This window comes from Lissotriton helveticus, chromosome 6 (assembly GCF_964261635.1).
Source record: "Lissotriton helveticus chromosome 6, aLisHel1.1, whole genome shotgun sequence".
NCBI classification, from domain to species: domain Eukaryota; kingdom Metazoa; phylum Chordata; class Amphibia; order Caudata; family Salamandridae; genus Lissotriton; species Lissotriton helveticus.
The window spans coordinates 2,103,323,759-2,103,347,214 of NC_136067.1; the positions used below are offsets into that span (position 1 = coordinate 2,103,323,759).

General features: G+C 47.1%; 1 protein-coding gene across 1 annotated transcript; it reads left to right on the forward strand.

Moving 5' to 3' along the window:
- The first annotated feature begins 11,712 nt into the window (after nt 1-11,712).
- On the forward strand, nt 11,713-23,114 carry LOC144763059 (uncharacterized). The gene is made up of 3 exons (XM_078648364.1): nt 11,713-11,733; nt 22,075-22,212; nt 22,374-23,114. Exons 1-3 carry the CDS (start codon nt 11,713-11,715, stop codon nt 23,112-23,114), a joined length of 900 nt encoding a protein of 299 aa, XP_078504490.1.
- The last annotated feature ends 342 nt before the right edge of the window (nt 23,115-23,456 follow it).

Below are 23,456 nucleotides of genomic sequence, written 5' to 3' on the forward strand. Positions count from 1 at the left end.
CGGTACCTAAAGTCCTAAGGGATCAAGGGAGTTAGCAAGAAAATAGGTAGAACAATAATACTTAATTTACCTTAAATAACCACAAACTCAGGGAAGATTTCAAATCTTTATCTATGAAAATTATTAAATGTCACAGTCCAAATATGCAAGATCAAAGCTCTTTCAATTAGGAAGATAATGATGAAAGCAATAATATGCAAAGAAGTTGTGAAACTTAATTTTGCCATTTAAACAAAGGTAGGGAAGAGAAAAGGGATGACAGATGATAACATACCCACATTTATTTATATTTACCTAAAATAGTGTGAAGACCAACCCTGGCAACGGGCTGGAATAAAGGACAGAACCCCGAATATACAGGTGCCACCAGGATAAAACAGGTGCAGACCAGAATCAGGTCAGGTAAAGCCAAATTGGATCAGGACAAGACCACCATAGGTTAAGACCGACACCCACAGCTAAAGTTGCTCCGCCAGCGTTACAACCCTCTCTACAGCTAACAGTCGAACCCCAATTGGTTCATCAAATATTCTCCCTTAGAAACACCGAAATTGCTATCGATTTTTCTGACAGAGTGCTCGGCCAGCACCTCTGCTCTCGATCGCCTATTGAGTGCGTTGGGCAGGGGCGGCTGGTGACATTTGAAAGTGGTTGGCGTAAATACTGCACTGTGGCGAGCGCGCGCAGCGTGCGAGGCCCAAACACCTATGGGGGATTCAGGGGTTCTCCCACGAGAACATTTTGAAAAAAGAGTGGGCAAATGGTGCATTCTCAAGCACATTTGAGAAAGAGATATCTTGGCCAATACATCTCTGGGAGTAGCCAGAGAAGTCTCTTTGCACTTGCACAGATACATCTCTCTCCCTGCATTCGCATAGGCACAGTCACCCTACACTCATAGACCGATTACTCACCCTTCCCTGACACATCACTAAGCCAGCATTCACCCATCCACATCACTCACTCTGGACTCACAGGCACACTGCTCAACCTGCACTCACACAGACATCACTCACCCTGGACTCACACAGGCACACTGCTCACCCTGCGCTTACACAGACATCACCAACCCTGCACTGTCACAGACATCACTCACCCTGGACTCACACAGGCACACTGCTCACCCTGCACTCACACAGACATCACCGACCCTGCACTGTCACAGACATCACTCACACAGGCACACTGCTGACCCTGCGCTCACACAGACATCACTCACCCAGGACTCACACAGGCACACTGCTCACCCTATACTCACACAGATATCACTCACCTTGGACTCACACAGGCGCACTGCTCACCCTGCACTCACACAGACATCACTCACCCTTCAATGCACTACACTCAATAGGTTTCATGTCTTTCAGCCTGTGTAGGCCCGACATTGCCTGGTGCAGACTCTTGTACATAACACCACGTCAGCTGGGGCCTCTGAGCAGCTGGGGGTGCTCAGCACAAACCCAAGAATGCAAGCAGCCCCCCCACAGACACTGGTGTTGTTATTGTAGGAGGTTTGTCACTGCAACAGCCTGCACTGCAAAGGAAAGTGGGTTTAGATGCAGCAGCCAGAATAGAACCATGGGTCAATGCGCCTGCTCGCGCTCTGCCCAAATTAAATTTCGTTCGTTTGCAAGCTTTATTCTCATATCAGACCCGCCACATGCTCTATTGTCAGTGATGCTTTTTATGGGTCTTGGCTGAAATCGCTGCCCCAGGGATTTATTATCCGCTTTCTAGTAATAAGGGATTTGCTGTCTGGCAGGTTTGTACCCAAGTGGAACAAAGAAGTGACGTGAGCTGTTCGTGCCCAGGGGTAGAAGCTCATCCCCGGGAGGTATTTGGGGTTTGTGTCACTATTTCTGTTAGGATCCTTCCTAGCGCTGCCTGAACACGCTCCCAACCCAGACATCTCTGCCACATTAAGGCTTGAGCATTGAATTCTGCCATAAATACAGTCTGCCTCACCGGGGACTGGCGCCAGAACACCAGTACGAGCAAGCGATTATAGAGTCCACGCGCTGCAGCTACCAGTGCACACATCATGCACAGCGAGTGAAGCGCATTGTCCCGCGGTTAAAGGGCTGGCCAGTAATCTAAATGTGCAATCACTGCCAGCGGTAGTGCAGTAATAAACGAATACGTGCAGTCCGGTGACAGCAGTCGACGCCTACTGCTTTATGAGTAGAGTACACGCGCTGCCCAGTAACTAAAGTGTGCCCCCAAGACCCAGTGCAAGGGGTACAGAGGAATTATCAATGATTGTAGTGTGCGTGCAGTGCTCTGTGAGTGTATCATTCGCTCACTGCCCAGTGCTAATTTATTCACAGTTAATTAAAACCATTCAAATAGTCACGGCTCGCAGTACTCGCGAGGGTGGGATGCGGAGGGGTTGCGGGGGGAGGGGGTCACGGTGGGGGGTGCGCCAAGGGAGAATAACATTGAGAAAACTTACCTGACCGCCTCTGCTCCGCGTTGGCGCCTCATCTTCAAACAGGGACCAGAACAGGAGCAGCAGCACTGAGTGGCAACCCCTATGCCAATCTGCAGCGCCAGGGCACAGTTACTCCTCGCCCGCAGCACGCCCATTAGGAGACTGAGGGGCTCCTAATGGGCATGCGCTAACAAGTAATAACACAAGTGCGCATGAGTGGGCACGGTGCGAAAATTCACCCTCCGTCCCCACTCATGCACACTTGTGTTGTGCTGCTGCCTGCTGCCCCCATGTCTGACAATGCATGTCAGTCAACATGACGCCAGACTGCCCACCCCCTTCAGTCTCTGAAGGGGGTGGGCGATCTGACATCATGCTGACTGGCATGCATTGTCAGTTCTCCCTCGGCGTCGGTGTTTGAACTTGTAAACTATTCAGTTTACTTAAGTTCAGAAACGGCGGGGCGGCGGGGCTATGCCCCCACGCCCCAATGGACGCACCGCGCCTGGGGTTGGGTCAGTGACAGGTCAGCTATTCAGACAAGTCAGACAAAACTAACTAGCTAAGCCTACTCTAGTTATACTATTTTTCAGGGCAGTGTACCACCCCCCAATGTTGCAAGTGTAAGGATCCCTAATTTTGATTGGACAAAAGACGAGGAGAGGTCATCACACCATATCAAAATGAAACTTTTCTTTAGAATATTGAAATTAGCGTTCCCGCCCATAACTTTATTTTCCCATGCACGTTTATTCCACCCAACAATGGATGTTCTAATAGTCAATACAATGTTATAATATAACTTCCTTTTGAGAGTTCGGCAGGTCATCTTCCCAGGCGCATCTCAGTCAAGACTGTCCCTGGCACTCCTTCAATGCCATGACTTGGGCTTTCTTGGTTTCTTCTGCGCATGTCCAAAATGGGTACAGTGGGATTTCATCAGGCCCGAAATGTGATACATGCAAAAATAGAAAACAAACAGTTTTAGAACAAAGAATAAATGAATGTTCTGTATACCACTTATCTCTACTCTATTCCCATTACTTTATTTTAACTATAGCGTTAGGGGTTAAGCAGAATGAACAATTTAGTGAAAGCAGCAAAGCAAGCATTATCACGTTATGACATAGAGAACCCATTTTAAGTTCTAGTGCGCAGAAGCAAAGTTTTCCCCTCAAGCGAAAGGTACATCATGTCACATGAGTATGACTGACGCATGCGCAGAACAGATCCTGCGTTGTGGCGGCCATAATATTGCAAAAGGATTACGGTTAGTAAAAGCACATAGGCAAGCTTCCCCTAGATACTAAAAATGTCACGTGGTGCAATATTAATAAGACAAAACATGTAGTTTAGTAGGTTTACAAGTTATTTAGAGAGGGCTGAGTCCGAGCAAGTTGTTTTTCATGCGCAACCTTGCTCCATCAAAGCGCAGCTACTCCACCACAAGGGTCTCAATGTGCTGGGGGAGGGGGGATGGCTCCGCTGAGTGCTGGGGTCATCCAAAGACCCGGATCTTGAGGTCCTTGCTGAACAGAAGCATTGTAGGGATGGGCCGCAGGTGGAGTGGGAAGGTGTTCCAGGTCTTGCTTGACTGCGAGGTAGGAGAAGGCCTTTCCTCCAGTCCTGGTCTTGTAGATGCGTGGGACGGTGGCCAGAGAGAGGTCAGGTGATCGGAAGTGTTTCTTGGGTGCGTGGAAAACGAGGCGGTTGTTTAAGTATGATTGTCCGAAGTTCTGGAGGGCCTTGTATGGGTGGGTGAGGAGCTTGAAGGTTATTCTTCATTGAATGGGGAGCGAGTGGCGATCTCGGAGGTGTTGGGTGATGTGGTTGCGATGGGTGATGTCTAGGATCAGTCTGACTGTGGCTTTCTGAACGTTCTGGATTTAATGTAGTCGTTTCTTGTAGATTCTGGCATAGAGAGCATTGCCGTAGTCCAGTCTGCTACTGATGAGGGCGCGCATGACCGTTTTTCTGGATTCGGACGGGATCTATCTGAAAGCTTGTCAGAGTATACGAAGGGTGTTGAAGCAGGCCGAAGATACGATGTTAATCTGGCCTTTGATTGTGAGCGATGAGTCTAGCATTATGCCAAGGTTTCTTGCATAGTGCTATGCAAATAAATGATGGACGGAATGCTGAATAAATCATACATTCACCCCCAGTCAAGAGATCTGGGTTAAATCCATTGTTCTTTTGCTCGCCATGCTACCCCAGTTTCGACCCATTCATATGTAAATCAGTCTTGACCCTGTTCCTCATGGGAACAGTCCAGACCGACCTGCCATGCCAGGTCCTCCCTGGACCGGAAACAAGCATCCTGGGACCTGTTTCTGGGTATTACCCTTTATCAGCCAGGCTAGCTTGAATCCAGTGGCACAGTGAGCAAGGGACCCACGTCTGGGCATACCCATCACACTTAGGGTGAAAAGTGATACGCAAACAAATGATGGGCGGAATGCTGAATAAATCATACATTCACCCCAGTCAAGAGATCTGGGTTAAATCCATCCTTCTTTTGATCACCATGCCACCCAGTTTAGACCCAACCAGGGAGGACCTGGCTTGGCAGTTAGGTCTGGACTGTTCCCATGAGGCACAGGGTCAAGACTGATTTGCATTTATTTTCTACTAGGTGGCGAACCCCCACATACTCAGCCGTCAATTTAGTTACACCATTAATCACTGGGATTTTGCAGTGCTTGAATATCTGTGCCTTTCGTTTTATATACCATTGCAGAGTCTTATATCTGACTTTTTTAAGGTGTTTTAGCAAGATGTAAACAATCTGCAGTATCATAATCCCATAAAAAACTTTTTTTAAATCTTTAATTCCATAGCATCCTGAGGATCTAGTGAATCTAAAAGTGCTGTGTGCAAAATTCGTAAAATATTAAATTCTTAAATTATGAAGGGCTAGTCCACCTTCTTTCAGTGGCCTACATAAAGTGGCTAGTGCTGAGCAAGGGGATTTATTTGCCCAAATAAAAGCTATAAACATGCTCTCTATTTCCTTAAAAAACTTCATCTGTAGAGCCACAGGATCAGCAGCGAACATAAAATTATATAGTGGTAAAACTGACATCCGAATTAACCCAATTCGACCCCATAATGGAGAGAGGCAACTTATTCCATTTAGTGAATAGTGCCTTAATCTTACTGGAAAGGGGGGTTTAATTTAGTTCAAATTAGTTATTAATATTTTGTGTGGAATACACCCCCAGATATCGCTTGGTTCTGGAATTAATTAATGGATAAAATGTGTGCATTAAAGTGTCTTGTGTACAATTACATAATAAAATCTCAGTTTTTGATTTATTAATCTTATAACCTCCCAGGTCTTAATACATTTGAAAGATTGACAAAACTCTTTTCTGATTTTCAATATCTGGTTTTAAAAACAACAGTATATCATCTGTGTAAAATGTAATGGGAGTCATACCATCTACAGGTGGATTTACATTTGGTGCATCACGAACAGCGATAGCTAAAGGTTCAATGAAGAGGTCAAAAAGAATGCGTGATAAAGTGCAGTCCTGTCTTTTTCCCCTATTTATCATGCATGTTCCGCTATTTCTAGCATTTATAACTATTTGGGCTTTTGCTCTCTTGTACATACCAGATATTAACTGAATCAATCTAATAGGAAATCTTTTAAAAGAATTATTAAAAAGGCTCTCCCAGCTTACCAAATAATCACCTGTGCAGGCATGTTTTTCCGCGCAAAATAATCTAAAGCTTCAGTTAGAAAGATTGTATTAAAAGATAACTGTCTTAAAGACACTAAAGCGCACTGGTCGGAGTGGATAAAAGTTCCCATGACCGAATTGATTTGGTTAGCTAAAAGCTTCATAATTTATAATCCACATTTAAAAGGCGAATGGCTTATATGAATTGATGTATTCATTATCTTATCCTTTTTTTATAAAGCTGACTACCGTTGCTAAACAAAATGAATCCGGAATCTCCCCACCCTCCAGAACATGATTGGCTAATTTGAGTAGTTCTGGGTTTAAAACTGCCGCAAAACTTTTATACGACTCTGCCGGAATGCCATCTTCCCCGCAGGCTTTACCATTGCTCAGGGCTTTACTACTGTCTCAATCTCACTAAGGGTACATTTTGCTACCAAGGGTTGTATTTGGATTTCTTTCAGCCTTGGGATTTCTAGCTTAACTAAAAAATCAGTTAGTGCTCTTACATCCGCTTGATGTTGGGTACCATATATTGCTTTATAATGCTTAAAAGATTACTTCTGAATCTCTTCAGGGTCCTTGATACTTGTCTTTGTCTGTGAATCTATTATTGATATTATCTTATTTTTCTCTGGGCGATCTCTTGTCTGCCAAGCCAGTTGCTTACCCCCATACTCGCTCTTTTCAAATACAGTTTGTAAAGATATGTTTTTAGCTGTGTATCCTTCTTCATCATAATACTCCTGCATGCATATTCTGGCTTTCCTAAGTAAGTCTTTGTTAGCTTTTGTTGCTGAGCATTGTACTTTTAAACATGCCTGATTTAATTCTGTTTCAAGCTCGGCCCTTAATATCAACTTTTTCCTCTTCTTTACAATCTCTTTCGATGTAATATAGCCACGTATCATGGCCTTATAAGCCTCCCATACAATTTCAATATTAGTTGAGTTATTATTTATTTTAAAATAATTAACTGTCTATATCTCCATATCTTTGCACCATTCCTTTTTTTTTTTTTTTTAAACCTTTATTGTGCACGAAGAAAAGAACAAATACGGGCCCACAACCGTCAGGCCGGCCACGACACTTTGAAGCACAAGTGCAAGCAATGCAGTTCCTCAGCGGCAGCGGATGACATATCAACAATTAATAAACGTTACACTGAATAGAATCATGTCACCGAGGAAAAGGAGCGTTGAAGGTTAATTTAAGTTTTGTTCCCGATCTAAATATAAATCAGTAAAGAATAAGAGATAAGGAGAACTGAGTCCACTCATTAGTATCACAACATAGGCAGGTGGCATCATCACTGACAACAACAACGGAAGTTAAGACCTCGAACAATATGGCGGTACAAAGTAAAACAACAAGATAATTAGCCAGCATTTACGCACTACCTACAGCGCCACCCCCTCCCCACTAACCCCTATCGCGGACCCAGAACAGAAATAGACTAAGAAAGCGCAGAAACATAGAAAAATAAGGCCCATAGAAACTAAATGAAAAATAAATCCCTCCCCCCACCCTACACCAATGCGGAGGCTACGGCCTACCCCCCCCCCCCCCGGCAGAGTGTCTGTCGCCCATTAAAGAACCCGAAATACAGACCAAGAAAAAAGGAAGAAAAAGAAAAACGGAAAGAAAAAGGAAGAAAAACCCCTCACACTTGAAATATAGGGAGTAAGAAAGGAATAAACCAATCCACTACTCCCAGAAAAAGGAAGGTGGGGAGGAGCCCACCCAATATCAGATCTCCCGGACTCCCCAGCCATATATAACCGCTACGCCGTGCAGAACAGTAGATGCGGAAGACATAGATCCAAAAGAGTGGCAGAATCAGTCACACCCAGATCCCAGGCCAGCACACAATCCGCCCCCCCATCAGCAAGAGTAAAGAACATGACATAGCAATTACAATCTGAAGTGGGGAAAATCAGCACATTCAACGCAATCAACATAGCAAAATGCGGTGCAGTCCGGGTCCCCCACAGCCGAGCTAGCAAAACAAACGGGGAAAACACCCACAGCCCTGGCCCGAACGACAAAACCCCCCCAGGCATGGCATCACTGAGAAGAGGGCCAAGTCTATATGCTCTCGGTCACCCCGGCCACAAGTAAATCGTCCACCCCGAACACAACAGGACAGCATTAAGCACAGGAGAGATTGGGGAAAGTCATCTCACAGAACAGCAACACACAATGAAGAAGCGCCCCAGCTCGAATCCCAACCCGCCAATCAAGCACATGTCCATAGAGAAAAACGCCCCCAAGCCCTGGCCCGTCCACAAACGTATCCCAGAACATGGTTCCCTCAGAGGGCCCGCCCCAACTGAAAACAAAGAGACAAAATGGCCGCACTCGACAAAAAGGAGATGTTCCTAGACAAAATGGACGCCGCCATTCCCAAACAGCGCCATCAAGCAAAAGGAGCTGCGTATGCAAAGCGTCAGTGCGTTGCAAAGTACAATTTATCGATGTCATCACGGAATAGGCGCAGTCAGCCAGGATAACCAGTTATTGTAGCAGCGGCTCCATGAATGCTGAGGGCGAGGCTGTTGGCTGCCTTAGGGCGAAAGACATCGTAGCAGAGCTGGGGTAGTAAGATCGCAGTCCACAAAACCTGCCACCCTGAACACCCAGTACAGTAGCAAATAGCAACGCTAATACAGGCGGAGAAAGTCATCACGCAGTGTGCGCTCGAAGCATGTACAAAACAGTCCCAATCCCGTTCCCGCCAGCCAGGTAGTCGATGGCAAAGAAAAGCAGCCTAGCCCTGTCCCAATCGTGGATGCAACCCTGAATACAGTCCCCCAGGGAAACCCATCCCCTCGGACACAAAGAGACAATATGGCCGGCGAGAAAAAGGAGATTGCTCAGGAGCGCAAAATGGCCGTCGACAATTACCACAAAGTCCTTTGTCCACCATGCCAAGTTCCACCGGGGCACCTGGAGAGCACAGGCTCCGCAGGGGAGAGGTCGAAGGCCACAAGGAAAGAGCCATCGAGGGGGCCAGAGGCTGCGGTGCCGGCTCCCGAGTCAATAGCAATTTTGAAGGCAACAATGAGGCAGACTCCGGAGGAGGGGGAAACAAAGTATCACAGGCGGGTCTGGCAGACGGCCGGTCGCGGGCGCCGGTAGAGTCAGGAACAGGCACATCCTCAATGTAGGCAGGAAGAAACACTGTATCCCCAGAGAGCGGCAAAGGAGAGTCCAAGCCGTGCTGGGAACCGACATTGCGCTTCCGTCCCAGATCGGACACCATTTTGTCGAGTTGCTCACCCAATATGTGGAAACCATTGCGCATCGCCAATCGAAATTCACTCAGGGCGGCCAGAATAGAGCCACATGACGGCAATGGCTGCAGCCCCCCCGTCTCAGCACCCCAAGAAGGTGCATGTGAGCGGGTCCACAGCGCAGGCAGGGTGCCACAGTCCACGGGCAGGGATGGGCGATCTCCCCCAGGCCACGAGTCTTCAGACAAAGCCATGGCGCCGACAATCATGTGGGGTAGCCGGGGCAGGAGGCGGCACAAACAAGCGCAAGTCCAGGTCTCCAAAGCCACCAGGATCGACTTCAATCGAGCGCCCGTCACTTAGAGCCGCCGCGCTAAAGGCTGAACGCTGGGACAAAGAAACAGGCAGTGCACGCCGAACAGGGAGGGTCGAGTTACTCATGCCGCGCACATCCAGCTCCAAACAGAGACCCCGCACCTTCGGAGCGTCTCATCCCAGCAAGCACGTTTCAGGCTCAGCTTGCGATAGATCGCGGCAGACAGTGTAGTCAGGACCGCGTCCCGTGAGAACGGCACCCCTTCCAAGTCCTCGGCGCAACGCCACCAAACCTCCGAGGTCCGTTGATGAGCGGCAGTGTAGGCGAGGGTCCAGGGCTGCGGACAACCCCGCAATTATCTCCGGCCACCGGGCAGGCTGAGATCTCGGGGAAACACGGAAAGAGTCAGCACAGCATAACAAACGTTCCGCCGCCAAAATCCACCAGGATAGAAAGCAGGATGTCGGAGCGGGGCTCAATGGCTGGTGGAGCCGGGAGCCTACACGTCTGCTCCGGTCGCCATCTTGGCTCCTCCCCCTTTGCACCATTCCTGATCTTCGAGATTCACTTTGTTAAATGTCCAACTTAAATTAGTCTTTTTACCTTAATTCCTGCTTCCTCCATTTTTACTAAGGCATGATCTGACAAAGCATTTCACACGTGAGAGTATGTTTTTAGCTGCGATTTTGTGTAGAGAGTCTGGCCCCTGACATATGCCTGCCTGAGTAACATGAGTATTCCCGTTTATACGGGAACTTTTCCCTCCATAAACCTAGCCCTTGCTTACCTTCTGAACTGGCTACTGCCATTGAGGGTTTAATGTGTCTATGCTTCCCTGTGGATGAATCCACCTCCGGCTATCAAAGAAAAGGAAAATCCCCCCCTACAATAAAAAAATGGGATATTAGGTAGGACCTCATCTAAATCTATAATTGGGGTTGGATTACCAGTTATTGGGGCGTATATTGTAGCCATCATAATCCTGTTGTTATTAGGAAATCCACTAAAATATAAGCCCATCTGCTTTCCGTATCTGCTTGGTAAATGTAACTTGTAGGGGGAAATGCTTTCTCACATACATTGACACCCCCGTCTGTCATGTTGCACTTGCACATGATAAACACTTGATATCCGGCCCATTGCGTGAACATCTTGAAATCTGGTTCCTTTTTCTCAATGTAGTGTGTTTCCTGAATCAATACTGCATCCGGGGAGGGTCCTCTTAGCCATATATCTATTGCGCTAGCCTTACATTTGTTATTTAACCCACTAGCACTCAGCATCACAATCTAATTATTTCTCTAAATTGCGCTGTCATTTCATATTATTGATTACATATCTGAAAGGTTTGTCAAAGTATCGTTGCCTTAGACAATAGCACACTGTGCAAATCATAATAACCAAAATGACCATAATATTTTCTCCCTTAACCCTGTGCACATTTACTTTCTGTGTAGGCTCCCCGCATCTACCATTCGTCATCCTGTCATATTTACTCATTGTGCAGGATATTCCTTCAGATTGTTTAATAAAGGGCTGCGTATGACTTGAAAGTGTGTCATGCTTATGTGCTGTAACAGACTTGGCATTCACTTGTCTAATCTCATCGTAAGACATCTTGTCATGTAGTTCCTAGGAATCCCCCAGGACCTGCGTCTTTTGGACGACCTAAACTGAGGGCTTGGTGTCCCTACTGCTTCCGAAACCCCCACAGGATATGTCAGCCTTTAAATAGCTACGTCTACAGTGCCACTACCAACCGCCTCTATCCTACAGTGGTGTAGGTAGGTTCTGGCAACCACTGAAAATGACAACCGGATTGCTCAGGGATCGTGGAAAACTGATCTACTGCACTGACCTACACAAATGACTTCTTACCAAATTCAGTATTCTAGCTACTTTTAGAGCAGCCTACGTTTCTGGGTTATGTGTATTTATTTTGTTATGTTTCAGCATAAATGATCTTTCATGTAGAATCTGAGGCTTAAAACCTAGAACTAAGTAAGTCTCTGTGGCCGAACCCAGTGTCGGTCAGCGATGACTGGCCTAAAACAAACCGTAAGCACCATGAGCTCAAAAGATTAACAAGGGATTGAGTTGCACACTAGTTCTGGCAAGACTGTCCTAGCCATTTCCAATGCATGATGCTACATGTAAGCAAACACATCTTTTACTCACTGTAGAGTGCTTTCTTGCATGACAAGTTGCAGCCCAGTGCTTGGTCACCTTTGATATGTTTCATACTTTGTTGTCTTCAGAAGGGCAGGTCTTGGTGAGGGTTTGGTCATGCGCTGCTCCGGGCATGTACTGTACTAGTGAGTGAATCTCCTTCTTTCCCCTTTGGTCAGAGGTGGTCCTGGGCAAATGTAATACAAGTGAAGGGTATTGTTCTGTGGAATACCCACAGCATGGGGGACCTCATATACACTATGTTTATCCTACGATGTCCGTGCACAAAGCAAACAGTATTTAAAGGAAAAGTCTCTAAAACAGGCTTCTCCAACTAGTAGCTTGTGAGCTACTGGTAGCTCTTTTAATAGATAGAAGTAGCTCTCTAATGTGCATCCCAGTCTACTAAATTGGAATGTTTTGCTTTGTTGAATTAATATCTACAGACCAAATGAGTGTATTCAAGACAATAAAGTTTGTGTTTTCAGAACTCATAAGTTAATGTTTGGAGACAAAAATGTCAGTCTGTCCAAAATATATGTAAAGCTACTTTCTGAGTGATAAATCATACATTATTACTGATATTACTACCTTAGTGCTAGGGGCATTGCAGCTATGGATGTCATATTAACCATATAGAGGCATTCCAATCTAAAAAGGCTTTTTTACTTTACTGCTGGCAGTCCTGCCGGATGTACTGAAGTGATCACTGTGAGTAATCTTGCATGGGGGGGGCCACTAATGTGATCTTGCCTGATGTGGTTACTATTTCAACACAATTAATAGGAGCTCACAATGATTTTAATTGAACATGAGTAGCTCTAAGTACACAAAAGGTTGGTGATCTCTACTCTTAAAGGACTAGATAGAAACTGTGGAACTAAATTTGCACTGCTTAAAAACACCTAAACGTTAATAACCACTGATTTTATACTGACAACCCCCCTCTGCAGTTCACATCAAAAACTGAAAACAGGAAAGACTAAATGTATTGCAGAGTTTCTTTCACTTTGTTTTAAATGTGCAGTATAAGTCTTTCTAGATAGCATTAGGTCATAATTATAGTTTCTTTATATTGACTTGCTTTTTTTTGTTACAGGTGAAAGGAATGCTTTAGGAATGGAAGATGGAAAGGACATTAGGATATTTTTTTTAAAGCAAAAGTCTGCAAGGCTGGGCATTGAAAATTCATCCCATGAAGATCCGTTCAAAAACAAAAATATATCTTAATTTATTCACTGAAGTAGCATGAAAACAAATACTCTGCTTGAAAAGACAAACGTGAGAGACACTAGGGAATAGAGAACTTTCTAAATGTACTAAAACACTCAAAGCTGTTTCTTAAACCATATGAATGCACGGAATGTGACAAGGCTTTCAGTACAAGTGCATCCCTAATACGACATCAGAGAGTGCACACTGGGGAGAAACCATACATATGCACTGTGAGAAGTTGGCCTGATAGGTGATGTTTCCAATTCTGGAACCACCTGTTATCAGACCAAACAATCCCTTATGGTGTCTGGTTGTAAGTCAACCTTATTAGACAAGCTATCCTAGGGGTAGCATGGACTAAGCAGCCTAAAGGCTTAACTTAAGAGGTCGTGTTAAGCGAGCTGTTTTACCACATACAATCCTGTAATATCAAATAAAAGGACACCACACAACTATATATTATAAAAATATATGTGTTTATTACTAAAAACAATCCCCAGTATTCTTTATGAATAAAGGGGCACAAGCGTTAAATCAAAAGCACAGTTTAAGCATACAAAGTTGCACAATTATGGATGAGGGCAGGGGCCACTCAAACCATATACTAAACAAGTGGTATAAGAGATACTAATCGAACAGTGGTTAGGCCTAGGGCCTAGGGAATCGCTGGGAGCAGTCAGGACAAGCAGTGCTGAAGTCGGGAAAAGCCCGCGGGATTCGGGTGCAGTGCGGAAAGCGCACGCATGCACCAATGTTAACCAATGGTGCGTAAAAGTTGTAAAGTTAAAGTTTAAGGACACTTCCGCTGAACCTAGAGGAACAAAACTTAAGACACAGACCCTAGGGATGTGTACCAGTGTGGGAACACCGGCGGAGCAAAGTTACCTCACCCACAGGAAGCGGGTGCACAGGGTCGAAGTTGAGTCAGGTTTCGTCACGCAGGCTCTTGGTGCTTGAAGCTGAAAGGGCTGCAGGCGGGGTGAAAGAGAAGTGTCCGGTGGAGTCCAAGGGTGGACTCAAGTCGAAAAGTACCTGAAAGCAGAGGGGACAAAGTCTGGGTCACTCAGCAGTGACCAGGGTGGAACCAGGACGGAACCAGGCAATGTCGGGCGCAATCAGGTGGTCGTCGAGGAGCTTCTCTCTGCTGTCACGTGGGCTCTGGGGCATCTGCGACGTCCAGGAGCAGGTCACGATCTGTCCCATGAGGGCTCTCACCGTCGGCGCAGTCGGCTTCAAGTTTGGAGCAAACAACACTTGGCAAGAGCAATCCACGCGGAACCGGGAGATTGCTTCTCACTCGAACCAGGAGGGTCAGAGTGGGGGCTCCTTTTCAGGGGAGCTGATGCAAGTCTGGGGTAACCAGAATCACAAGTCGTCTTCGTAGTTTCGTCGGCACAGGGACCACTAGCCAGCTGGCAAGTGACTGGGCCAACGCGTTGAGCCAAATGGAGCAGAAGGGCCCCACGCAGCACTCGTCGAGTGTGGAGGGCTGAACTTCGGTGCAAGAGTGGCTCAGGGTGGGGGCTTCTCAAACCCCGGTGTACAGCTTCGAGGGTCACTCGTGGGCTGCACGGTCAGCATCTCGTGGTCAATTCAAGATGGCGTGCCCCACGCATCCGGTCGCCTCCACGGGTCTCAGCTCTGCAGGGACTGTGGATCGTGCTGTTGGAAGGCAGGCAAGCTTGATCTCGTCGATCTCTGTCGCTCGAGTTCCGGCGGGAACTGCCACAAAGCAGACGTCGATGGCTGGATGGTGCCTGTTTGCACAGGGTGGTCACTCCTTGACCACAAGGGAGATTCTTCGGGCTTCCACGTTGAGTAGGAGGTCCAAGGGTGCAGAGTTTCGTTTCTTATGTTTCGTCAGGAAATCTCAAGTGCATTGGCACTGCTCCCACTCTTATTCGAATCTGGGGGGCGTGATTACCTGCTAGGTCCCCTCCTATGGGTGGGACCCAGGAAGTGGGTGGATACACCCCCTTCCTTTGATCCAGGTCGCCCTGGCACGAGGGCTGGAGTGCCCCAGAACCGGTTTGGCCGGATTATGCAAGGGGCAGCCTTGAGCGCCCCAAGCAGTGTCTGGTTTCTTTCAAACCTCCCTGCTACAATCCACTATCTCCTGTCTGGTGGGTGATAACACCCCCCTGCGACAGGAAACCCTTTGTCCAGGCCCCATTTGGCTGAGTTTCGGTCAGCTGCAGGGGGTCAGACCCGTGTCTGTGGCAGAGGCATCCATTTTGTGGATCTAAGGCCTTTTTAGAAATTAACCGCATTTAAGTAAAGTAACATGTCTTACCCCTCTAGAGGGGTGGAATGCTATACCCGTCGCCAGAACTGGCGAGGAGATAGTATTCCAAAACGTATGACACCTTACACAACATGTTTTGATAAAGCCAAACCAAAGTTGCTATATAACCGCGAGGATTATAAGGCACTTAAGAGTATATGGTATGGCATTATCCTGAAACAGCTTAGGGAGTTGTTCCCGACAGCTGCAGACAGGCTCAGCTCATGCTAGAGCTCCATCTCACATGAAACCACGCACTCTGCCTCCAGGATTGATGAGGCCTTCCATAGGAGTGGCTCACAGGTTAATATGTGTCCAGATATAGGTTTAGATATAGGTATACTATATCTAAGCAAGGGGTGATTACACCACCTTACCCCAGCTGAGTGATCAGCCAGTTGTGTCAATTTAAGAACCAGCCAGGGGTGGCAAAAGATATGCTGCAGCCCCTGGTAGGCCTTGGTGGCCCCTATGCCCAGGGCACCTATAATGCATTATACAGGGGCTGCCAAGGAGTCCATTTCCAATTGTGGTATGTACCTAGGGTACATGGAATCCATTTTACAGAGAGAGCAGATGGCCTGGGGCCCTGATTAGCAGGGAACCAGGTCAACTAAGTCAAAAACCAGCTAAACACAAGGCAAAAAATCGGGGGTAACTATAGTCAGGTAGCCACCTTCCTACACAACCCCCCCCCAAACGAAAGGAGATAAGGCTATCCTTGGCCAGGTAAGCCTATATTGCCTGAGTGGCCATATAAGGAAGTACCTGCACTAGCATGGGTACCCCCTGTCTCATGGTCCACTAAGCAGTCCCTCACCCTTGGGCTATTAGAGGGTCTCCACCATAGGGAATCACTACCTTGGGTGTGTTTATGCAAAGTCAAAGGCTGGTTTGGATATGGAGTATTGAAGTGAGGCTCTACTAAATTAGGGCTTAGCTTCCTCCAATTATCTTCCACCATGTGTGCCTTTCTTTCTTGAACTGAGTTGCACTGTGCTCTCAGGGTCAACCTCTGGCTACCTAAAGCTGGAGGCTGGGTCCCTCTGTTTGGCTTGCTGGAGGGACAGTTCAGGTTTGGGCCCTTGGGGTCCCAGGTTTGGCTGTGCCCAACAGAATCCATCTGTGGGAGGTCCCTAACTGTTTTTAAGGGGGCTCCCTCAGGGGTTTTTTAAGTTTTCACCTTACTAGGGCTACTAGTTTTGGTGCACCTAATCTTTTGATGGGGGTGCTTTATTTGACAGGGGGCCCTCTGGGTCTCACTGTCCTTCTTGTCTTCTGCAGCCCTGGGCTGGCTAACGCAAGGGAGAGAGGGGCAGGTTACCTGCTCCAGACTGGGTCCCACCTGAGAAGGGTCCACTGACATCAGAGGTTCTGTCGGGCTAGGCCCAACTACCTCTGGGGCAGTTCCTTCATCAGGGGTAAGATCAGTTCCCTGAGGAGGCTGATCCTGTCCTAAAGTCTGGTGAGGGGGAGATTTCTCTTCCTCCTCCATGCTCTCAGTTTGTGTGGAGTTATCCATCATTTCAGGCTTCACAACACACATATCAGTTTGAGTTTGGGCTGTGGCCATCACAGCCCCACCAACCTTTTCAGGAGGAGACTCAGTTTGGGTTTCTGCTGTTATCATAACAGCTTTGCTATTCTGTTCAGGAAGGCTTTTGCTAAAGAGGGGGCAGAGAGTTTCTCAGCCCTACCAACCTTTTCAGGAAGGACATCTTGAATTGGGGCTGTAGCCATTACAGCCCCACTAACCTTTCCATTGGAATTTACCATTCTAGAATGGATTTCCTGTTCAACCTCAGCCCAGGCTGAGATTTCCAAATCATTACCAAGAAGGCAGTCTACAGGCAAGTTTGATGACACTGCCACTCTCTTTGGGCCAATGACACCTCCCCAGCTGAGACTTACTACTGCCAAGGGATGATTGGTTTTGACGCCATCAATGTTTGTTACCTGGTATGTGGCACCTGGTAAAAGTTGCTTAGAGGGGACTATACAGTCAGCCACCATGGTGATGCTAGCCCCTGTGTCTCTAAAAGCTTCAACTTTCAAACCATTGATGATGGGTTCTTGTCTATATTTGCTCAAAGTATTTGGGCAATCGGAGAAGTTGGCAAACCCCATGCCAGTCTCATAAACAAGATTATTTGGGGAGGGGGACCTGGATAGACCAGGGTCCTCCTGGGCTCCAAAAGTAAACCCACCCAGATTCCTGGGTGTGCTCCCACTTCCTGGGGGATTACTGCTGACAGTAACAGGAGGTGTTGGAGCTGGCTTTGGAGGTATATTCTCTTTATTGTTATTCTTGGGACAACAGTTGTCTGTTTTGTAATGCCCCACCTGTTTACAGGCATAACAATAAGGCTTTTTCTCTGTTGAAGAAGTGTCTTGGGACCCACCCCCATTCTTGGAGTTTTGGGGCCCTGGGGAAGTCTTTTCTTTATTTTTATCCCCACCCTTATCTTGAGGCTTGGTAGACTCCTTCTTCTGGTTACTGTCCTGATTCTTAGGCCTAATCCTGGTTCTGACCCACTTGTCTGCCTTCTTTCCCAATTCTTGGGGAGAGGTCAGATCAGAGTCCACCAGGTGCTGGTGTAAGAGCTGGTTCTGACAATTACTTAGGATCTGCTCCCTCATAATCAAATTATACAATCCTGTAAAGTCATGTACTTTGCTGCCATGTAGCCAATCCTCCAGAGCCTTAGTTGCACAATCAACAAAATCAGTCCAGTCCTGAGTCTGTGTCTTCTGGGTGTCTCTGAACTTCAACCTGTACTGTTCAGTGGTTAAGCCAAACCCATCTATTAGGACAATCTTCAGGTCTTTGTAATTGTTTGCATCCTCATGTCTAACAGTGAGGAGCTTATCTCTCCCTTTCTCTGAAAAGGAGTACCATAAGATTGCTGCCCACTGTTCCTCAGGAACCTGCTGTACCATGCAGGCTCTCTCAAGAGCAGTTATCCACTTGTGGATGTCATCCCCTTCCTTGTAGGGGGGCACAATCTTTGTCAGGTTTCTACTATCATAGGACCTGGGTTTCTCTTTAGGAATATTGCTGCCACCAGTGGCATCTAAGCCACACAATTTGTGCTCTCTTGCCAAGGCAAGTCTAGCTTGAGCCAAGGCTACCTCCTCCCTCTCTATTTGGAGTTTGCCAGCCCTCATTCTGGCCCTATGCTCTAGCTTTTGAGAAGCAGTCACGCCTCTCTGAGATTCTCTTGAGGCACTAGAAATATGAGAGTCCCCTGAGGGAGATCTCACTCTTCTGTTGCCTGGGAGATTGTTATAGGGTCTGGGGAGGTGCTGGCCCTCTCCATTCCCCAGTAGGTCTAAGTTGGCCTGGTTAAGCCTGGCAACTAGGACCTGGCTACCCCTCTGATCCTGATCTTCTGGGTCCTCTACATTTGAGTCCTCCTCCCCCTCCTCTCCTTCTTCCTCCTGAGGGGCATCAGTTACAGGGGGGTTCACTCCATCTCCTGACTCTAAGGGAACTTCATTCGCCTTCTCTACGTCATCCTGTTCTAGAATGGCTATCAGGATAGGACAGGTGGGACTTCTGCCCCTTTTTAACCCTCTTGAGATGCACAAGGCAATCAAGTCCTTTCTGGTTAATTTGTCATAGCTGGAAGTTGCCTTGGTAAGGTCAACTGTCACAGGAGTGGACCCTGAGGCTACTCCTGTGTCAGACATGACTCTAGTGTGGTGTAAGTGATGCACCTACCTACACTAAGTGTTTTCCTACTGTACCTTGCTAGTGAGTTGTAGTCAGGGTGTGCTAATCCCTTTAATCTACAACTACTAAGTTCAGTAGAACTTAATATGCTAAGCTTTTGATTTATATGTACCTAGAGGTACTTGATGTGATCTTTCAATTTGATAAAAGATTGCAATGGTAAAACAACAGCAAGCTCAAATCCGCACCGCTGCTCACCAATGTGAGAAGTTGGCCTGATAGGTGATGTTTCCAATTCTGGAACCACCTGTTATCAGACCAAACAATCCCTTATGGTGTCTGGTTGTAAGTCAACCTTATTAGACAAGCTATCCTAGGGGTAGCATGGACTAAGCAGCCTAAAGGCTTAACTTAAGAGGTCGTGTTAAGCGAGCTGTTTTACCACATACAATCCTGTAATATCAAATGAAAGGACACCACACAAGTATATATTATAAAAATATATGTGTTTATTACTAAAAACAATCCCCAGTATTCTTTATGAATAAAGGGGCACAAGCGTTAAATCAAAAGCACAGTTTAAGCATACATAGTTGCACAATTATGGATGAGGGCAGGGGCCATTCAAACCATATACTAAACAAGTGGTATAAGAGATACCAATCGAACAGTGGTTAGGCCTAGGGCCTAGGGAATCACTGGGAGCAGTCAGGACAAGCAGTGCTGAAGTCGGGAAAAGCCCGCGGGATTCGGGTGCAGTGCGGAAAGCGCACGCATGCACCAATGTTAACCAATGGTGCGTAAAAGTTGTAAAGTTAAAGTTTAAGGACACTTCCGCTGAACCTAGAGGAACAAAACTTAAGACACAGACCCTAGAGATGTGTACCAGTGTGGGAACACCGGCGGAGCAAAGTTACCTCACCCACAGGAAGCGGGTGCACAGGGTCGAAGTTGAGTCGGGTTTCGTCACGCAGGCTCTTGGTGCTTGAAGCTGAAAGGGCTGCAGGCGGGGTGAAAGAGAAGTGTCCGGTGGAGTCCAAGGGTGGACTCAAGTCGAAAAGTACCTGAAAGCAGAGGGGACAGAGTCTGGGTCACTCAGCAGTGACCAGGGTGGAACCAGGACGGAACCAGGCAATGTCGGGCGCAATCAGGTGGTCGTCGAGGAGCTTCTCTCCGCTGTCACGTGGGCTCTGGGGCATCTGCGACGTCCAGGAGCAGGTCACGATCTGTCCCACGAGGGCTCTCACCGTCGGCGCAGTCGGCTTCAAGTTTGGAGCAAACAACACTTGGCAAGAGCAATCCACGCGGAACCGGGAGATTGCTTCTCACTCGAACCAGGAGGGTCAGAGTGGGGGCTCCTTTTCAGGGGAGCTGATGCAAGTCTGGGGTAACCAGAATCACAAGTCGTCTTCGTAGTTTCGTTGGCACAGGGACCACTAGCCAGCTGGCAAGTGACCGGGCCAACGCGTTGAGCCAAATGGAGCAGAAGGGCCCCACGCAGCACTCGTCGAGTGTGGAGGGCTGAACTTCGATGCAAGAGTGGCTCAGGGTGGGGGCTTCTCAAACCCCGGTGTACAGCTTCGAGGGTCACTCGTGGGCTGCACGGTCAGCGTCTCGTGGTCAATTCAAGATGGCGTGCCCCACGCATCCGGTCGCCTCCACGGGTCTCAGCTCTGCAGGGACTGTGGATCGGGCTGTTGGAAGGCAGGCAAGCTTGATCTCGTCGATCTCTGTCGCTCGAGTTCCGGCGGGAACTGCCACAAAGCAGACGTCGATGGCTGGATGGTGCCTGTTTGCACAGGGTGGTCACTCCTTGACCACAAGGGAGATTCTTCGGGCTTCCACGTTGAGTAGGAGGTCCAAGGGTCCAGAGTTTCGTTTCTTATGTTTCGTCAGGAAATCTCAAGTGCATTGGCACTGCTCCCACTCTTATTCGAATCTGGGGGGCGTGATTACCTGCTAGGTCCCCTCCTATGGGTGGGACCCAGGAAGTGGGTGGATACACCCCCTTCCTTTGATCCAGGCCGCCCTGGCACGAGGGCTGGAGTGCCCCAGAACCGGTTTGGCCGGATTATGCAAGGGGCAGCCTTGTGCGCCCCAAGCAGTGTCTGGTTTCTTTCAAACCTCCCTGCTACAATCCACTATCTCCTGTCTGGTGGGTGATAACACCCCCCTGCGGCAGGAAACCCTTTGTCCAGGCCCCATTTGGCTGAGTTTCGGTCAGCTGCAGGGGGTCAGACCCGTGTCTGTGGCAGAGGCATCCATTTTGTGGATCTAAGGCCTTTTTAGAAATTAACCGCATTTAAGTAAAGTAACATGTCTTACCCCTCTAGAGGGGTGGAATGCTATCCCCGTCGCCAGAACTGGCGAGGGGATAGTATTCCAAATCGTATGACACCTTACACGACATGTTTTGATAAAGCCAAACCAAAGTTGCTATATAACCGCGAGGATTATAAGGCACTTAAGAGTATATGGTATGGCATTATCCTGAAACAGCTTAGGGAGTTGTTCCCGACAGCTGCAGACATGCTCAGCTCATGCTAGAGCTCCATCTCACATGAAACCACGCACTCTGCCTCCAGGATTGATGAGGCCTTCCATAGGAGTGGCTCACAGGTTAATATGTGTCGAGATATAGGTTTAGATATAGGTATACTATATCTAAGCAAGGGGTGATTACACCACCTTACCCCAGCTGAGTGATCAGCCAGTTGTGTCAATTTAAGAACCAGCCAGGGGTGGCAAAAGATATGCTGCAGCCCCTGGTAGGCCTTGGTGGCCCCTATGCCCAGGGCACCTATAGTGCATTATACAGGGGCTGACAAGGAGTCCATTTCCAATTGTGGTATGTACCTAGGGTACATGGAATCCATTTTACAGAGAGAGCAGATGGCCTGGGGCCCTGATTAGCAGGGAACCAGGTCAACTAAGTCAAAAACCAGCTAAACACAAGGCAAAAAATCGGGGGTAACTATAGTCAGGTAGCCACCTTCCTACATGCACTGAATGTGACAAGGCTTTCAGTACTAAAGGAGCCCTTATTCTACATCAGAGATGCCATACTGGAGACAAACCATATGGTTGCAGTGAATGTGAGAAGGCATTCTTTACAAAAACCTATCTCTTGCGACATCAGAAAATCCACACCGGAGAGAAACCATTTGCTTGTAGAGAATGTGAAAAGTCATTTGTTACAAAATTGCAATTAAACCAACATCAGAAATTCCACTTTGGGGAGAAACCATACCGTTGTGGTGAATGTTAGAAGGCATTTTTTTTACAAAATTGCAATTAAAACAGCACCAAAAATTCCACTCTGGAGAAAAACCATATGGTTGTAGTGAATGTGAGAAGGCATTTGTTACAAAAGGGGAATTAAAGCAACATCAGAAAACTCACACTGGAGAGAAACCATATGATTGCTCTGACTGTGGCAAGGCATTCACTGCAAAGCACACCCTTATAATACATCAGAAAAGACACACTGGAAAGAAACCATTTGGCTGTAGTGAATGTGAGAAGGCGTTTATTACAAAACAGCGGTTAATGCAACATCAAGAAACCCACATTAGGAAGAAGTATCAATGCAATGAATGTGACAAGGCATTTTTTGCAAAGGGAAGCCTAACGCGACATCAGAAAGTTCACACTGGAGAGACACCGTATAAATGTACTGAATGTGACAAAGCATACACGCTAAAGCACCAACTAGAACAACATCAGGAAATCCATACCGGAACGAAACGCTATTGTTGTAGTGAGTGTGACAAAGCATTCTTCAGAAAACAACACTTAATGGTACATCAGAATACCCACACTGGAGAGAAACCATATGAATGCACTGAATGTGACAAGGCATACAGTAGAAAACACCACTTACTGGAACATCAGAAAACCCACACAGGAGAGCGACCATATCAATGTATTGAATTTGGCAAGGCATTTAGGAGAAAGGCACACCTAATGCAACATCTGAACGTCCACACAGGAGAGAAACTATATAAATGTACGGAATGTGAAAAGGCATTCACTTTAAAGCACAAGCTAGTGCAACATCAGAAAATCCCCACTGGCGAGAAACAATACGATTGAAGTGAATGTGAGAAGGCTTTTCCAAGGGACTGCCTAATGCTACTTCTGAAAGTCCACACTGGGGAGAAACTTTATGAATGTACAGAATGTTACAAGACATTTGTTGCAAAGAACATCCTAATGCAGCATCAGAAATTCCACACTAGGGAAAGACCCTATGGATTTACTGAATAGGACAAGGCATTTGATTTAAAGCTACTATTAGAATCATCTCAGAAAATCCACACCGGGAAGTAACCATTTGCTTGTAATCGGTGTGACAGGGCATTCATTAGAAACAACACTGCAATATCATAGAAACCAAACAGAAGAGAAACCATGTGAATTCATACCAGGGCGAAA

What these genes read in the sequence shown, in the direction of transcription:
- LOC144763059 (XM_078648364.1), top strand. Translation starts at nt 11,713, where the DNA reads ATGACTGGCCTAAAACAAACC. An exon ending in TGACTGGCCTAAAACAAACC is followed by an intron (nt 11,734 to 22,074) that starts GTAAGCACCATG and finishes ATTCTACATCAG; the next exon opens with AGATGCCATACTGGAGACAA. An exon ending in GAGAATGTGAAAAGTCATTT is followed by an intron (nt 22,213 to 22,373) that starts GTTACAAAATTG and finishes AGTGAATGTGAG; the next exon opens with AAGGCATTTGTTACAAAAGG.